Source organism: Bubalus kerabau, chromosome 11, assembly GCF_029407905.1.
Source record: "Bubalus kerabau isolate K-KA32 ecotype Philippines breed swamp buffalo chromosome 11, PCC_UOA_SB_1v2, whole genome shotgun sequence".
NCBI lineage: Eukaryota > Metazoa > Chordata > Mammalia > Artiodactyla > Bovidae > Bubalus > Bubalus kerabau.
Genome location: NC_073634.1, coordinates 32,028,026 through 32,046,279, shown reverse-complemented (window position 1 = coordinate 32,046,279; position 18,254 = coordinate 32,028,026). Strand labels below are relative to the sequence as shown.

The 18,254-nt window shown below is 48.4% G+C and overlaps 1 protein-coding gene across 1 annotated transcript; it reads right to left on the bottom strand.

Moving 5' to 3' along the window:
- Window positions 1-1,459: 1,459 nt before the first annotated feature.
- LOC129623023 (60S ribosomal protein L39) lies at window positions 1,460-1,818 on the bottom strand. The gene has a single exon (XM_055540012.1). It carries the CDS (start codon window positions 1,748-1,750, stop codon window positions 1,595-1,597), a length of 156 nt encoding a protein of 51 aa, XP_055395987.1. The 5' UTR covers window positions 1,751-1,818; the 3' UTR covers window positions 1,460-1,594.
- Window positions 1,819-18,254: the final 16,436 nt, after the last annotated feature.

Here is an 18,254-nt window from a genome sequence, read left to right as displayed (position 1 = left end):
GCCAGTATTGATCCAGTGACCCTCCTGGGCTGGTATTGAGTATTACTATGTACTGTGACTGTGAATGGGACCAACTGTCCTAGTGTACGGGCTCTCTTGTGCCATACATTATTAATAAAAGGATGAGCAATTACACAGGGGCCAAATTTCCTCTGGGATGCCCTTGTTTGGGCCCTCATTCTGGGGAGTGCCACATATGCAGGCATATCCTGAAGGTGCAATAAGAGATCTGGGAACAGAAGACTTTAATAAGCAAGCAGCCATCCAGATCAGAAGGGACAGGTCATGAACTCAATGAGGGGACAAGGGCCCAATAGTATATTGAAAAGAGTTAAGTCTGGGAGTATTCCGCATCCTTTGGCTTGGATGAGATGGTGGGTACAAAAGGGCTTTACCCACCCCTTCCATAAAGTCCAACAATTTTTAGTCCAATCCATCCCTGTCCTGTGGGCACCCTGGGCCTGGGCCTCACTGTGAGCACACAGAATGGAGGCATTCATGAGGATGCAGCTTGGGTCTGGGTTCCAAAACATTGTGGTCATCTTACCATCCGGCAGCCAGGGATTGTTCCAAAGAGGCTCACCACAGCCTAGAGAGCCGTAAGTGTAGTGGCATCAGAAGCATGACTGGTTTTCTGGATGACAAAAGTAGCCGTGATTAATGGAAAAGTTATGTCATATTTTTAAAAAAGAGTTAAATGTGGCAAGGTATCAGGCCTGATGGAAGTATCGCCCATTGAGCTCATATTGGTATATGTGTGTGTGTGAGGGGGGAGGGTTGTTTCCATGTGTTTGAACTGGTAAAGCTCGTCTATAAAAATTTTTTTTGGAGTAGTACAATGTTATATTAGTTTCAGTGTACAGCAAAGTGATTCAGTCCTATGTATACATATATTCATTCTTTTTCTTTTTTTTTTCCTGGTAGGTAAACTTGAATTTATTAAATGTCAAAAACATTTGATTTTTTCAACCATTTAAAAATGCATAACTTTAGTTCACAGACCATACAAAAGCAGGCGGGAGACCAGTTTGCCAAACCCTGGTTCACATCATAGAATAGCATATAAACATGCTTTTTATGGGACTTTCCTGGCAGCCAAGTGGGTTCAATCCCTGGTTGGGGAACTAAGATCCTACATGTCTTGTGGCAAGCATCCCTCCCCCCACGGTTTATTTTAAAAAGGTGCTGCCTTCAGGTACAAGGATGACACATACGTGTACTTCCTATAACAGTAGGAGTAAGAGCTGCTAGTTATAGGGAACAATAAGACAATAAAATTTTAAAAAGCCAGTTCCTAATTTACTAGCTGTACTTCTAAGTACTTGGTAGCTAGAGAACATTTCTATCATTGGACAGGCCCATGTCCTAACTGACGGGAGTATTTATTCAGTACGTCATCACAAACCATATAATACAATAACAGTTCCAACGTTTCATATTTATTACTGAGCCTCAGACTGATAGTGAGGAAATAGCATCAGGAGCCAAGCATTACAGTAGTGATGTTCTCATTGTGATTTGGCTGCTTAAAAAAGTGGTCTTAACATGTGTGCCACACATGTTAAGACCACTTCTTATAGACCCAGCTTGCTTCTTATAGACCCAGCTTGGTTCTTCTCCAATGTCTTCTCTTGGAGTTGTACCTGATTTTATTGCCAGTTTTCATTCGAATCCATTGAGGAATGGGACGATTCTGCTTTTGTTTCTTGGCCAGGAATCGCTTGATCCTGAAAGTCTTGTGAGAAGACATGGTGAGAAGAGAACTCAACTGCACATAGGATGGCGGAGAAGAGAAAAGAGCTCATTCTTTTTCTGATTCTTTACCCATCTAAATTATTATAGAATATTGAGTTCCCTATGCTATATAGTCGGAGAAGGCAATGGCACCCCACTCCAGTACTCTTGCCTGGAAAATCCCATGGACGGAGGAGCCTGGTAGGCTGCAGTCCATGGGGTTGCAAAGAGTCGGACACGACTGAGCGACTTCACTTTGACTTTCCACTTTCATGCATTGGAGAAGGAAATGGCAACCCACTCCAGTGTTCTTGCCTGGAGAATCCCAGGGACGGGGGAGCCTGGTGGGCTGCCATCTATGGGGTCGCACAGAGTCGGACATGACTGAAGCAACTTAGCAGCAGCAGCAGCAGCATGCTATATAGTAGGTCCTTGTTTGTTATCTGTTTTATATATAGTAATGAGTATATGGTAATATCAAGTTCCTAATTTATCCCTCCCTGCTCCTGACATTTCCCCTTTGGCACCCACTGATTTGTTTTTGAAATCTGTGAGTCTGTGGTAAAGCTCTTGTGGTAGGTACCTATTTGTATCTGTAATGACGATTGTAAGTCAGGGTTTTCATGGCAGATCCAACAATTAACTAGTTTTTCTCCCTGGTGACTATTTTAGATATGTTTAATAAAGCATTTTTTCCCCATTCCTCCTGGGTTGAGACCATTGTCAGAAGTTCTACTAGGAGTATTATGGCTTTTGACATTGTATTACTATATTTTTTCTTTCAGACCCAGCAAAGAAGATGTTTATCAGGGTAAGGGGATTCTGAAAAGTGGCAGAATAAGAGCATGATTGTCAGAAATGCCAGGTTGACTAGACCAAGCCATCTTGGCCACATGAAGTCACTTACTGGTTCTCTTGAATAGGTATCTGTCTTCCACGGGCTCACAGGAGTAGGGCTCCTCTGGTTGCTATTGGGACTTACACAGATTTTATTCTAGACAGACATACCCAACTAGTGACTCTCATAGCTTGACAGCAGTTGGATTGCTTAGTTATGCTTGACACGGTCCCTTCCATTGTGGCTGTAGCTGGTCCTCAGGGGGCCCTTCCTTCCAAGTTTTTAGTAGGACAAAGTCCCGACTGGTTGGAGACCTCGACCTTTTTCTTTCGTAGGGGTGGGGGCAGCACTTTGTTTCTGTACTCTTGGAGGGCCCTTTGAGCTTGGCTTAAGCTGAACAGTATGGGCATCCAGTTTGGGGGCTTCCTCATCAAATGAGATCTGAAGTAAAAAAGGGCCTCCCATCGGTCATGTCCAACAGGCTAAGTTTCAGAATTTCCTTTGGGGCCATCCTAGTCCTTAGAAGGAATACAGGGAGGAGGGAGACCCAGGTTTCTGAAGCCTTTTGACATAGTTTAGTGAGTGTTCTTTTTAGAACGTGACTTGCTGTTTCAGCCTTGCCACCTCCAGGAAGAGTGGAGGCGGTAGTTAATACCCAGAACGCAGGCAGCTTGTCAGGTCACCTTGGCAGTGAAGGGATGTCCGTCATCACTCTGTAGACTTTTTGGTAACCTGAATTTCGAAATTATCTCTTTAAACAGAAATTTGGATATTTTTATTGCCTTTTCAGTTCTAGCAGGGAAAGCTTCTAACTATCCTATAAAGGTGTCTATGAATACCAACAGGTGTTCCCATTTGGGAGTACCATTCTCATTCCCATTTGAGGGCATTTGGGTCAAGTCTGTTCACCAGCCTTCCCTTGGATAGGTTCCTTGATGTTGTGTGGGCTGAGTTAGGGGTGGAGGTATGGGGTGGCTTTCTGGGTGATTTTGGCACAAAGCTTGCAAGCCCATGACATTTTTAACAGTTTGGGACAGTCCCTTACCTAGGAACACAGTTCGAATAGGAAGTCCCACCCTAAGTGGGAGAATTCTTGGACGTCCTTATTTTCCATTGCTGGGGCCCCAGGAATGAGAAGCTTGTTATCTTTTGTCGGCCACCCTGAGGGTGTTTCTTTCTTTCTTTCCAGGGGTTTCTTTCCAGTCCCCTATATTTAGCCTCCTCAGTTTCTTCAGGTGTATAAGATGGCATCACTGGGAAGGGTGGACTGTCAGGTCTGAGAGCTGCAGTTTGTAGGACTGGGTGTTCTTGGCTGCAGCCTTAGAGGCCTTGTTAGCCAGGGCATTTCTCCTTCAAAGGAGGTGTGGCCCCTTTGGTGACGCCTGCCATGAATGACTGCAGCCTCCTCTGGAGGCAGACCTCTTTTAGGAGTTCTAGAATTTGTGCCTAGTGTTTAATAGAGACACAAATTCTTTGGCTGTCGGTAGTCCCCTTTCTTTCCATATGGCAGCAATGGGTGTGTAGCACTAGGAAACCATACTTGAAATCAGTATTTATATTGATTCTTAATCCTGTTCCTAGTTGGAGTGCTCTGGTCAAAGTAATTGACTCAGCCGTTTGGGCAGAAATGTAAGAGGGTAGAGCTCAAAAATCGTCTGCAGGCTGACATACATAGCCAGCCTTTCTAAAAACTGCTTCCATCAGTAAACCATTCGGCATAGGGACTGGTCAGGGGCTCACTGTTGAGATCAGGCCTAGTGAGTAAACTTGTTCAATAGTCTCCACGCAGGAGTGAACAAGGACTTGGGGTGGGGCTCTGGCATTAGAGTTGCTGGGTTCCGGACTTGGCAAACCTTAAGTGTTTGATGCCTGTGGGACTAAGAGGGCTTGGTTTATATATTTATTTATGAAGCAAAGTTGTTTTACAATGTTGTGCTAGTTTCTGGTATATAGCAAAGTGATTTAGTACATATATATTCTTTTTCATTTTCTTTTCCATTATGATTTATTATAAGATATTGAATATAGTTCCTTGTGCTATTCAGTAGAACCCTGTTGTTCTATTTTATATATCATAGTTTGTATCTGCTAATCCCAAACTTCTAGTTTATTCCCACCCCTCCCACCCCAACCCCCCACCCCCTGCCTTTCCCCTTTGGTAACTGTGAGTGAGTCTATTGTGAGCCTGTTTCCGTTTTATAACTAAGTTTATTTGTATCATATTTTAGATTCCACATATAAACCATATTGTATGATGTTTGTCTTTCTCTGACTTACTTAGTATGACAGTTTCTAGGTCCATCCATGTTGTTGCAAACGGCATTATTTCATCCTTTTGTATGACCAAGTATTATTCCACCACACACACGTCTTCTTTATCTATTCATCTGTCAATCGACATTTAGGTTGCTTCCATGTCTTAACTATTGTAAATAGTGCTGCTATGAACATTGGGATGCATGTATGTTTTCAAAATAGAGCATTCGAGGAGTGGAACTGCTGGATCATATGGCAACACTATGCTTAGGTTTTAAAGGAACCATCATACTGTTTTCATAGTGACGGCACCAACTTACATTTCCCCCAACAGTGCAGAAGAGTTCTCTTCTCTCCACACCCTCTCCAGCATTTATTACTGTAGACTTTTCAATGATGGTTATTCTGATTCATGTGAGGTGATAACCTCATTGTAGTTTTGATTTGCAGGAGGACTTGGTATTTAGCCCCTGTGTTGGGTTTCCCAAACTTAGGAAAAACCCTTTACCCTCTCTATGAGAGACAGGAGTAGGGGATTCACTGGTGGCTCAGATGGTAAAGAGTCTGCCTGCAATGCGGGAGATCTGAGTTCAATCCCTGGGTTGGGAGGACCCCCTGGAGAAGGAAATGGCAACCCACTCCAGTATTCTTACCTTTAAAGAACCCATGAGTGAAAGAGCCTGGCGGGCCACAGTCCATAGAGTTGCAAAGAGCTGGACACGACTGAGTGACTTCACTTGGTATTTAAGCAGTCACCACCGGTGCCCTTTTGCTTCTAGGACTCCTTGTATCTGGTGAGGGGTTAGGACTTCAGTGATTGTTCCAGGGAGAACTTGCTTACTGGCTGCTTCTACTAGCAGAGCAGCGGCAGTCACCGCTCTAAGACACCCTAGTCATCCAGTGGCCATCTGATCAAGTTTTTTTTTGAGAAATAAGCTACTGGTCTAGGGAGGTCCCCCAGTTTTTGGGTGAGGACACCAGGGCTACTCTTGTCTCTCATAGAGTAAGTTTGGGAAATCCAACACAGGGGCTAGGAATGCCTGTTGCCAGTTTTCATCCCAGTTGAGGGGTTTGTGGTCACCTTCTTTTACAGCCTCATAGAGAGGCTTTGCTATAAGCCCGAATCCAGGTATCCAGATCCTACAAAATCCTGCCATCCACACAAAGGCCTTCAGTTGCCTCTTTGTCTGGGTCCAGGAGTCGGGGAGAGTTGAGTGGTTATAATGGCTTCCTTTTGGTCCTTGGTTACAGTCTCCTTTTCCCAGTGAAAAGTGAAAGTGTTAGTTGCTCAGATGTGTCTGACTTTTTGCAATCCTATGGACTGTAGCCCACCAGGCTCCTCTGTCCATGGGATTCTCCAGGCAAGAATACTTGAGTGGGTAGCCATTTCCTTCTCCAGGGAATTTTCCTGATACAGGGATTGATCCTGGGTCTCCTGTATTGCAGGCAGATTCTTTACTGTCTGAGCCACCAAGGAAGCCCAGAGTTGAGCACATATCCTGGGTACTTAACTTGGGAGGAATCTGAGCTTTGTGAGGAGAGGCTCAATATTTTCATTCCCCTAGGAAGCTAAGGATCTGAATGATGCTTTTATCTGTCTTCCTTAGTAAGATTAGAAATTAGGAGGTCATTCACATACTGTAGGAGAGACCCATTTACCAGTTGTAATTCTCTTAATTTGTTTGCTAATATATTTCCAAACAGGAGGGAAACCCTGAAACCCTGGGGCAGATGAAATGTTATGAGGGTCTGCATCTGTCCACTCAAAAAGAGATACTGGGAGTCTGGCTGCAGGAGAGTGCAAAAGAGGCATCCTTTAGGTCGAGCACTGTAAACCGGTTTGCATTTTATGGAACCGGGGTCAGTATGGCATGTGAATTAGGGACTACAGAGTGAACTAGGACCACTGCCTCATTAACTGCCCTCAGGTCTTGAACAAACAAACCCGTGTTTTCCACTTTGCTTTTTTATGGGCAGAACAGGGTATTACACAGAGATTGGCAGGGTCATAACAGCCTGTGTTTTTAAAACTTGGTTTATTAAAGGCTGGATACCTCATTGGCCCTTGGGCTCAAGGGGTACTGGTTATCCACCAGTGATCAGCATTGGTTTTAATGAAATCTGAGCTAAGGGCAGATTGCTGGGTTTGCCGGGAACCTCCATGTCCAGAGGGGTTTACTTGAGAAATGTAGGGTGGAGAGAAGATCTCCTCTGATTTGTGACTGAGGCACGCTCCCATGGCCACAAGCAATTGTTTCCCTGGTGGGTGCCTTCTCTGAGGGGGTCTCTGAATTGAACTACTGTCTGGAATTTAGTGAGCAAATCCCTTCTCAGCAAGGGGGTGGGACACTCAGGCAGGAGTAGTAACTGTGTGCAAAGGTAAAACTTCCTAGCAAGCAGCTGGGGGTCGGGGGTGAATTGCTTGGTTTTGGGCCATCCATCCATCCCCGTTACTTTCAGGATGGGGAGGACAAGGGTCCAGGGAGATCAGTCAGCACAGAGTAGGTGGGCCCCATATCTAGTGGGAAAAAAAAAAAGTAGTAGCTTTTCTACCTCCCACATCAAGGGTTACCTGAGGCTCCTTCAGGGAAATGACCTGGTGTCCTTTGGGAGCCAACGGGGTCCTGGGCCCCCTAACTCTTCAATCCTCTTGGTCATCATCGGCTTGGGAAGCCCCAAGCCTCATCTGGACTGGGGGCCCTCTTGCTTTTAGGAGTCCTCTAGTTTACATACCAGGCAGGATTTGGGTGGACATTTCCCATACAGAGGGCATTCGAGCTTCCAGTGGCCTTCCTGGCTGTGTTTAGAACAGGTTCCTTCTCGGTGGGAGAGTGGCTCTGATCCAGATTTTTCAGATCCTGCCCCTGCTGTTGGCTTTTACAAGGGGTTGGGTATACCCCTGGTGGTGCAGGGGCTAGGGCTGCCACCAATAACTGTGCCCTTTGTGGTTTTCCCTGAGTCTTCTTCGCTTCCTCAACCCTCTCTCTATTGTTAAATGCTCCAGAGGCTAAGTCCATGAGCGGATTCATGGAGGTCTGGGGTCCCCTAGCTGCTTTCTGTAATTTTCTGCTAATGTCTGGGGCAAATTGATAAAATGAGTGTTAACTAGGACTTACCCTTTGTGGGTGTCAGGATTAATACTGGTATACTTTCTAAAGGCTGGCCCTGTAAGAGGGCCGGATACTCATCTTTTCCATGTTACTTCTCTGATTTCATCATAATTAACAGGCTTAACAACACATCTTTTCATCCCTTCTATGAGGCGAGTCGCCATGTGCTTCTTGGTGTAAGCCCTCTACCTCTTTGCTGGTAGCCCCAGTGGAGGTCTTGGTCAAGGGCTGCATTCTCTCTTGAAAGGTAGATTGTATGTCCTTGATTTGGGGCTGCCAGTTGACCGGCATGTGCCGAAGCTGTAGCAAGGATCCAGCTTTTCTCTTCAAAGGTGAAGCAAGTAGAAAGGAGGATCTGTCAGTCCCCCAGGTAAGTTCTCAAGACACTGTCAGCTTGGTGAATTCTTCCACGAACTGACTGGGGTCCTCAGAAAGATGTCCAAATTTCTCTTCGCAAGTAGTTAGGTCAACCATAGGAAAAGGGATGTGGATTCATTGTTCCTCCATCACCCGTGGGCACTTTCCCTAAGGGACAGAATTTGGTAGAAGGAGGCTGGTACGCAGCCTGGCTTCGTGTAGTATTAGCACTGGTACTGGAGGATACAGGACAAGACTGGAGGGATAAGGCAGTGGGATTTCCAGCAGATCAGATGGGGCACTAGGGGTAGATGATCCAAAAGACTGTCCTTCCTCAGAATTAGGGGGGCATAGAAGTTCCAGTGGCTTCCATAGGAGCCACTACTTCCCTGGTGGCTCAGACGGTAAAGCGTCTGCCTACAATGCGGGAAACCTGGGTTCGATCCCTGGGTTGGAAAGATCCCCTGGAGAAGGCATGGCACCCCACTCCAGTACTTTTGCCTGGAAAATCCCATGGACGGAGGATCCTGGTAGGCTACACTTCATGGGGTCTCAAAGAGTTGGACAGGACTGAGCGACTTCACTTTCAGGAGTTCCTAGTTGTGGACATGGAGGAGGTGGACCTATAAAGGACCATGGAAAACAGTGGGCTCCTGTTGGGGAAGAAGTCACTTTGGAGGGGTATGAGCCAGGCATACCCATCAGGAGTCTTTTAGATCTGGATCTTGAGGCAGGGTCATGAACATTTGAGTATACAGGACTCCCCTTATTCTCCTTCCTTTTTAGAAAACACATCCAGCTGCAAGATGTCATTGTAGTTCAGTAATCTATTTTCTGGCCAGATCTCTTGATCCCCTATTTGGGGCCATGTAGTATTCAAAATAAGATTAATTTATTTTTTGTTAAGCCATCCTGTCTGAATCTGCCACAGTTAGCTAACATGTGTCCTAACAGAGACTCCTTTTTAGTGCTTATAATCACTCCCATTTTGGGTTAGGATGTCATGACGAGACAGGGGTCTGAATTATGGGGATTATGTAGGAAATGGGCCACTGCCCACTCTTTGGCCTTTTATGGTCCATTTCAGAACCATCATGGCGTTAGGGGGAGTGACTTTTAATATCACCATAAAGGTATGATGGGCTAAAGGTCGATGACTGAACTATTCTTGAAGCCAGCTTGGTTTCAGCTGGTTCCAGTCAGTCTTGATTATCTTCCAAACAGCCACGCCCCCTCTTCATTTACCTAGCCCTCGTGTCCTGCCCCTTCCCCTCCTGTCTCAGAATCTCTGCAATATAATTATTGTCTAGTTCGTGAGTCACCCATCTGGGGTGAGGGGCGCGTATGGGATTTGATTATATTTCAAGTCCACCCCTTCTGCCCATCTCATTGCAGTTCCTTCCTTATGTCTTTAGCTGTAGATCTTTTCTGATAGGTACCAGTCTTTTCCACTGATGACTGTTTTGCAGCTTAGTTGAGATTTTTGTGTGCTTGTGAGAGGATGTGAGTGCAGTGTCTTTCTACTCCACCATCTTGGCCCCAAAAGGCTTCACTTTTGAGTTCTGTATCAGATGGGCTCTCTTGGGCTGCCTCCAGATCTGAGGATCAGTGAGTATAGTAATGCCAGAACTGGCCCATCATCAGAATCACTTCGTTACCACCCAGGCTTTGAGCATCAGAATCTAGGGTGTGGAGCTGAAGAAGGTGCATTTTTAAGAACCCCTTTCAGGATCAGCATTTGGGAGGGGCTGTTTTGAAACCCTCTGGGCTGCCATGTAGCACCTACACAGCTCCTTCTAGGAACTCACAGAGTCGAGATGTCTCCTGTTAAATTGGACAAAACATTTTCTACCTTGTAGAATCAGTGGGCAAACATTACTGGTGCTCAGGGTCTGGCATAGTTTATGTGCTCAAAAAATAGTAGCTGCTGTTCATCTAGTTCCCAGGGGAAGCCTTTGCTCTATATCCAGACAGACAGACACTCTTTCTATACTCACCCCTGGGAAGGGCTTGCTGCCTTGGGACCCAGTTCTCCACACATTTCTTTGCATAAATATAGAATTCATACTCATCCTTTCAGGAACACGTCTATTGTATGGCAGACACTACATTTTAAAAAGTTAGAACACATTTCCAGGAGACAGAATATGTATAATCAGGACTGTCCCCAAAAACAGAGGCTATAGGACCATAGATGAGAACCATAGATAATGATTTCTAAACACATGGATTGTGCATGCATGCTAAGTCGCTTCAGTCGTGTCCGACTCTTTGCAACTCCATGGACTGTAGCCCACCAGACTCCTCTGTCAATGGGATTCTCCAGGCAAGAATACTGGAGGGGTATTGCCATGCCCTCTGAGGTGTTCTTAGAACCCCTTTGCCACCCAGTCAAGGAGGTGGAAAGTTTGTCACTGGTTGCTCTTAAGTCTAGAAACATAATAAACACAAATTTTTAGAGCCATTTGATAATGCCACAGTATTCAAATGTGTGATCATCTTTTTTTCTAGTATTTCAAGTTTGTCGTGTCTTACAAAAGCACTGGTCTGTGACTGATTAGTTTCAAAATTAGTCCTTTACAGAAAACTTCAGAAGCTATGGCCTAATGACTGATAGGTGCCACCTTACTTAACCCTCACGGTCTTGGGGTCCTTTCCCTTTTCCTTGTCCCCCTCCCAGGAACCCAGCACCCCCATGTTTGCCTGCTAAGGTTCAGCCAGAGGAGGGCGGCTCCATCCCTCGGTCTCCTCTCCCACCCCAACCGCGAGGCAGGCGCCAACATTCCCCAGGAAGACCCCAGGGAGAGTGTAGGGGCTCCTGATTTGCCCACAGTATGGGGGTGTGAGACCCTCAGGGCAGATTAACCTGGGGACTGCCACGTTCCTGAGGCCTCAAAGGAGGGAAATTCCCCAGACAACCTCTGCCCTTCATTTGGAATCACGGGTCCATGTCACAGAGCTTTCACTTGCACCCGCTCCCAGGACTCTTTGCTGCAGCAATCAGCTAATTGTCACGTTGTATACTGCTAAACATTGAGCCTGTGCTAGCTGCTCTGGGGTGCAGCAGATGAAGGTATTTTTGGTAAGCATGTACTCTGATTAACTCATTTAATTTTCACTATGACCTTATGAGATAGATCCTATTTTTACCTTCATTGCACAAGAGACTATCAAGGAGGTTAAGGGACAGGCTTAAAATCATGCAGCTAATAAGTGTGAGGCCTGGAGGCCTTTCCTGCACCCGCCCCCAAGCCGCTGCTCTGTGCCGGGTCCTGAGCTCTTAACACATGTGAGGCTGTGCACATGCCATTGAGGGGCTTGCAGTCTAGTTGGGTCTGTGAGACCCTTGAGAATCCTAGAAGGGTCACACAGACCTATGGAACCTAGAGGAGAGAGGGAGGCTAGGATGGCGGTGGGGGAGGGGGGTGGATGGGGAGAGGGGAAAACTTTCAGGGAGAGAGGCGGCTGGCTCCCCTGGGTGCTCGCTCACATCCTGTGTCCCTGCCCCTGCCTCCCCAGACATGATCTCACTCCTCAGCCTCATCCCTGGGGCTTCAGAGGAGAGGCTATCATTTCCTCCCACACACCAGAACTTGGGGCCTGAAAGACCCCTCTCCCCTGTCAGGGCAGCCTAGGCTCCCACAGTGACAAGGATGGCTGGCTGTCACTAGCCCATGCTCCCCAGCCCCTCACACAGCAATCCCCCCCTGCCCGGCCCCCCCGACACACACACTTCTCACATTATCTCAGCACTTTTTGTGCTTTTTCCTTCTTTGGGAAGGATACGCATTAGCAATCCCAGAGGGAAGAACCCTGCTGGAAATCTTCCCATCTTCCCACTCCCCTGGTTTCCCCTCTCCCATCTCGGATGTTCTCTGCTCTGCAAGTGGGGCAGAGTACACCAGGCAACTGGCATCAGAAACTCCAAGTCGTATCTGGCTGCCTGAATCTCTCAGGGGCCAGTTATTTAAATTGGGCGTGATCATGACGATTAAATGAGAAACAGCCATGGACGTTCACCACCAGCTCTCAGCAGCTCTACCTAGTTCAGCTTCCCTGCCATGCTCGGCTTTTTCCAGTCTTGTCCAAGCTTCAAAACTGGGCTCAAGCCCACTTCCTCCCAGAAGACCTCCTTGACTACACCAGTCTGGACCGAGTCCTTAGCCCAAAGGGGTCATCATCTACACTAGGTGATGTGTTGTGTTTCTGCAGCCCCAGAGTGCCTTATGAACACCAAGTGTCACTCTCCTGCCCACGTATTGGGATCACCATGCTGTCCTCGTAGCACCAGACCTAATGCAAGATCATGTTTGCCAAGAGGGTCAGATGGCAGGGATCTCTTAGCCACTCAGGGAGATGGCCTGGGAGAGATTTTTTAAATTCCCATTATACTGATGAGGATGGTGATGCTGAGAAAGCCCATGAGACCTGGCCAAGGTCACAGGACTGGGTAGTCAATTGCCAAGTCTGGGTTCAAATCCAGGTTCCCACATTCTCATCACTCCCTGGGGGGCGGGGGGCACATTTGCTCAGGGCCCAAATAAAACCAACAAATGACCACAAGTGTGTACCCTTGGGGCTTCTATGACTCTTAAGTGGGCTCCTGCCTTTCTTTGCTACCCCTGCTCCCTCCCCCTGGCATCTCCAACCCCTCCCAGAAGCACCCCTAAGCCCTGGCAGACAGCCTGTCCAGGCCTGGGCTGGCAGAGATAGTCCCAACAGAAGGATATGGGGCACATGGCCGCAGGGGCCCCGGTGGCTGGAACAGGCCCTAGACTCTGCATGCGTCCAGATCTGGGTCTGGGTGCAGATCCAGAAGGAGACAGGCAGAGTTTGCTCTTGGCAGGACAGAGAGTCCCAGTTCTGAAGGTCCCCAGGGGCCCGGAGAGGGTTTTAAATAGCCAGGGACAGGCCAATTGTGAGGCCTGCTTTAAATTGATTGAATCATCTTTAATTGTTGGTTGGTGCTGAAATGAAGAATGAGGTATGGCTTTAAATAGGAACCATAAGTGTTTCAGTCACACCCTTAGTGGGAACTGCAAGCTCAGACCTGCTCTCCTATTCAGAGCCGGGAGGCGGTAGAGACGGCGGCCCGCAGCTCTCAGAAAGTGAGGGCTCACCGATTCAATCAACCGAATCCGCCAACCCACCCACCCATCCATCCCTTTGCCCGAGCTTACTTACTCCCATCTGCTCCTTCGTGGCTGTGCCCAGACCCATCCTCCTAGAGTTGACAGACGAAAAGGAGCCCAGGGTCCTGCCTTCGGGACTGTGTGGCCTTGGAAAGCCATCTGAGTTCTCTGGGCCTCCATTGCCACATCTGTAAACCAAAATGAAGCTTGCCCTGCCTGCCTCCTTCAACGAGCTCTGAAAGCTGCCATCCGGGCCATTATTGCTGGTGCATCAGCACCTCCCCTACCTGGCCCTGGGCCAAGCTGGGGTGTGTGGGGTGTGGGGAGCATGTACCCTCTAGGGCCCAAGGGCTCTCCCCCAGCCACAGGTCACAGCCCACTCAGTGGTGCGTCCTCGGTGTTCTCTGGGCCTGGGCTGGAGTCCCCATCCATCCCTTTTACCTGGGGCCTGCCTGGCAGGCTCACCTGTTTGTACCTTTAACCTCCAGATTTTCCTAACTCCCACCCAAAGCCATGCGGAGCAGTCAGAGAGCCTGAGAAGGCCCACAGAGACAGAGTTCTGATGGTCAGTCTCCTTGGGAGGTGCAGACACTACCCCCCACCACCAGCCAGTCCTGGGACAGAATCAGGGACCATCTGGGGCCATTTCCCCATCTCGGAAGAACAGATATGGCCAAGGGCAGATTCCTGGATTTCCCTTTTTGCTTGATGTTAGATTTAGGACTTCGAGGGCTTGAGAGAGAAAGTGACAGGGAGGCAGATTTTAGCTCACCTGGACAACCTCTGAAATGAGGCTTTCTCAGGGAACACCAGAGGAGCTCAGACCAAGCCTGGATGAAGCTTCCACGGAGAGCATTGCAGAAGGCCGCCTCTCAGGCTGGGACAGACGGGGCTGGTGTCAGTGCTGGAAGACCACATCCTGGTCCATCTCTCACCTACTGTCTCCGCAGTCTTGAGTCAGCTGCTGCATCTCCCTGAACCATGGGCTCCACTTTTGTGAAAATGCGGAAATAAGGCTTTTCTGAAAAAGAGCAGTATGAGGATTCTGAAATATGAACTAACGTGCAAAAGTACTCTTGGCTTAGCCCAGGATCAGTAGTGGATAAATGCTGGTTGAGTGTGAATAGAAGCCAGGTGGGGGCTTGTACCAGATGATCCCCGGCCACTCTGAGGGTCCATGACTTTAATCAGCCTCGGTAGCCAAAGGCCTAGGTGAGGACACTGCCAGATCAAGTGCCCACAGGGTTTATAGGGGCTAGGATAAGAGTCGGAGAAGGCAATGGCACCCCACTCCAGTACTCTTGCCTGGAAAATCTCATGGATGGAGGAGCCTGGTGGGCTGCAGTCCATGGGGTCGCTAAGAGTTGGACACGACTGAGCGACTTCACTTTGACTTTTCACTTTCATGCATTGGAGAAGGAAATGGCAACCCACTCCAGTGTTCTTGCCTGGAGAATCCCAGGGACAGGGGAGCCTCATGGGCTGCCGTCTCTGGGGTCGCACCGAGTCGGACACGACTGACGTGACTTAGCAGCAGGATAAGAGTGGGTAGTTAAATGTTGCACCATGCCTTTAGCTTGACTTTGGAGAGGGAGCCTGGAAGGGACTGACAAATCTTAGGATCTATATGAAGTTGAAAGAAAGCTCTTATCTCATTTCCTTCTCCAAGCTGCATGGGATGGCTACTTGCAGAGTAATGGGAACTAAGGAGGTCTGGGCCACATTCTCTGGGTCCTCTTCCCACATAGCCATCCAGAGTGGGAGAGTTGGGCTCTCTTTGTGGTGCCAAAATAAACTTGCATTGTTTCCAGCAACACAAGAGGCCTTGAGTGAAGCTGCTTTTGCCAAACCCTATAAGGAAGTGGGGTGAGGGGATTGGGGGGAGAGGGGAGGGGAGCCTGGAATGAGAGATTCCCCTCCACCCCTCATCCCTCACCTCCAGCTTTCTCCTGACTTCCAGAGAAGTCTGTGTAGGCAAGCCCAAAAGCAGGTTCCAGAGGGCACTGTGGAAATCTGGGCTTTTAGGGGAAAAAAGAAGGGACAGGGATTCCCATTTGAGTGTCTCCTATGTGCTTGGTACTTTGCTTACAGTCATGCCAGTGGGCTGGGGGTGCACACAGACCTCGGGGCAAGCGCTGATCCTGTCACTTGCTAACTGTGGTCTGGGCAAGCATTACTACCTTCTCTGTGCTTCCGTTTCCTCATGTGAAAGTGAAGTCGCTCAGTCGTGTCCGACTCTTTGCGACCCCATAGACTGGAGCCCACCAGGCTCCCCCGTCCATGGGATTCTCCGGGAAAGGGCACTGGAGTGGGTTGCCATCTCCGTTTCCTCATAGGAGCTAACAACAATACACTTCAGAGGGTTGTATCAAAGGTTAACTCAGGTAATGTAAAATGCTCAGCCTAGCATAGAGCACAAAAATTACCCTCAATGCATATCAGTTGTCATTACTATCCAATAGTTGCTGTTTATAATAACTTTTATTATTATTATTTTCAATTCAATACCCAGAGGTGGGTACTGCTACATACTTATTACAGATATGGGAACTTCAGCTCTGGAGGGTTGAGGCACTTTTTCAGGGTCTGACAGTTAGTGCGTGGCAGGCTTAGGATTCAGACTCGGGTCTGACTGGCTCCAAGGCTCACACTTTTACCTGCATCTGAGATGAGGCCCTGACTGGGTTTCTTGATGCAGAGGCCAAGCTGCTCCGAGGATGAGGATTTGCAAAGTGGTGAAGTCAGAGCCTCTCGGGCAACAATTTCATGGCCCCACTGTCCCCGAGACTTCATGGACTCAGTCACTGTCCAGCTGGGCCTGGCTGAACACTAAAGCCCACGGATCCCCTTGCCAGGACTCAGGGCTTCTTTATCTCTGGAGCATCTATCTGGAGTGAGTGGCTGCAGCTCAGGCCCTGCTCTGAGCAACATCTACACAATTAGACCCCAGGCCTCCCATTCCTACACAGAGAGCTTGTTGAAGCTGAGCCAAAGCCTCTTGGGATGTAAATTCTAGTTGTCGCTTCCTAGCTGGGTGACTTAGGGCTTGTTACTTGCTCTCTTTGAGCCTCACTTTTCTCCTAATATTGGAATGATATTCCCTAGCTTTCTATGTCTCTATGAGTGTTACAAGAGATAATGAATCTGACAGTCAATGTTTGTGTTTTGAGACAAGTGGTCTGGGGGACCATGGGATGGTGGGGCTCCAGGCGGGGACCTACTTTTCATCTTTAGATACGGACTCTCTGCATGTCATCCTTAATGAAAAATGAATAACTCGTGTGTTCATTTCATTAAATGCTACCCCCACAAAAACTGTGGAGTTATGCAATTCTCCAGACTGTCAACTGGAAGATATCTCAGAATTCCTCGTAAATCAAAAGGTTTCATTTTGCTGCCAAGAGAGTCAACTTTCTATGCTTTGAGTCAGGCAGGGGAGCGGGGGTGCTGCTGCTGGGCTGGGATTAGAGTCGGGAGACCCGCCTGCTAGTCCAGACTCTGCCAATTATTGATGCGGGACAGGATGGAAGCAGACCGCTTCTGGTCCCTGAGGCCTCAGTTTCTTCCTCTGCAGAATGGGTGGTGTGTGTGTGTTGGGACCACCCTACTAGATGACCATCCTTCTCCTCCTCCAGTTTTAAAATTCTGGAATTTGATCTTTCTTTCTCTCTACTTCTCTGTACTCTCTCCAACCTCCTCCTTACCCTCCTCCTCCCCCTCATCCCATGATCTCTGTCTCTCCTGTCAATCAGGCCAAATCAGCCCAGGGCAGAGACTGTGGAGAAAAAACATCTTTGCGTTCCTGGCAGATGACAATTTTCTAATGCCCCTTATTGCAAAAGCAGCCCTTCTTTAGGGTGAAGAGAAGGGCAGCCAAAATCTGTGTTTCTATTATGGGGTCTAGAAAGGAAGAGCATTTGCTCACAGAGCTGAGGATGGAGACATTTAGAAGTAACAAATGGCCCTTTCTCTGGCTGTGGGTTGGGAAGGGGTCCCAGGCCAGCCCAAGGGGGGCTTTGTGGTCACTTGGTGGAGCAGGTTCCAGGCCACCCAGAGGAGTACAGGGACTGTGTGGGTGGATGGAAAGTGCTTGGGGTGAAGGACCCGGAGGGAATTCAGTCTCCTAAAAACCACAGGCAGAGCTGTCTCTTGGGGAGCGAAGGGAAGGATAGTTAAAATGTTTGGGTTTCTTTATATTGGGTCCAGCCGACTGATGGTGGGAGATATAAATAGGGGACTGGGAAGAGCGCAGGGGTGGGGAAGGAAAGGAGGAGTGAGAGAGAGGGACAAGAAAAAGGACGGGGAGAGGCAGAGGGACAAGGAGAACCAAGGAAGGGAAAGCGGAGGGGACAGAGAAGGACAGGAGGGGGGCGGGAGGGAGGCAAGCAAGCAGGAAGGAAGGGAAAAGGAAGGGGAGATGTGAGGAAGGAACCTGCCTCCCTGCACACTGTCCTCTTGAGTGTGGCCTCCAAGACTGAGGCGCACCAAGGAACCAGTCCGCACATGGGGAACTTTCCAACAACCTCCTTCCTGGGTCGTACATGAGCCCCTTGCTCCATGGTCCTCCCGACAAAGGCGGGTTTCAAACCTTCTTATTGCACAACTCTGCTGCTGCTGCTGCTAAGTCGCTTCAGTCGTGTCCGACTCTGTGCGACCCCAGAGACGGCAGCCCACCAGGCTTCCCCGTCCCTGGGATTCTCCAGGCAAGAACACTGGAGTGGGTTGCCATTTCCTTCTCCAATGCATGAAAGTGGAAAGTGAAAGTGAAGTCGCTCAGTCATGTCTGACTCTTCGCAACCCCATGGACTGCAGCCTACCAGGCTCCTC

What these genes read in the sequence shown, in the direction of transcription:
- LOC129623023 (XM_055540012.1), bottom strand. Translation starts at nt 1,750, where the DNA reads ATGTCTTCTCACAAGACTTTCAGGATCAAGCGATTCCTGGCCAAGAAA.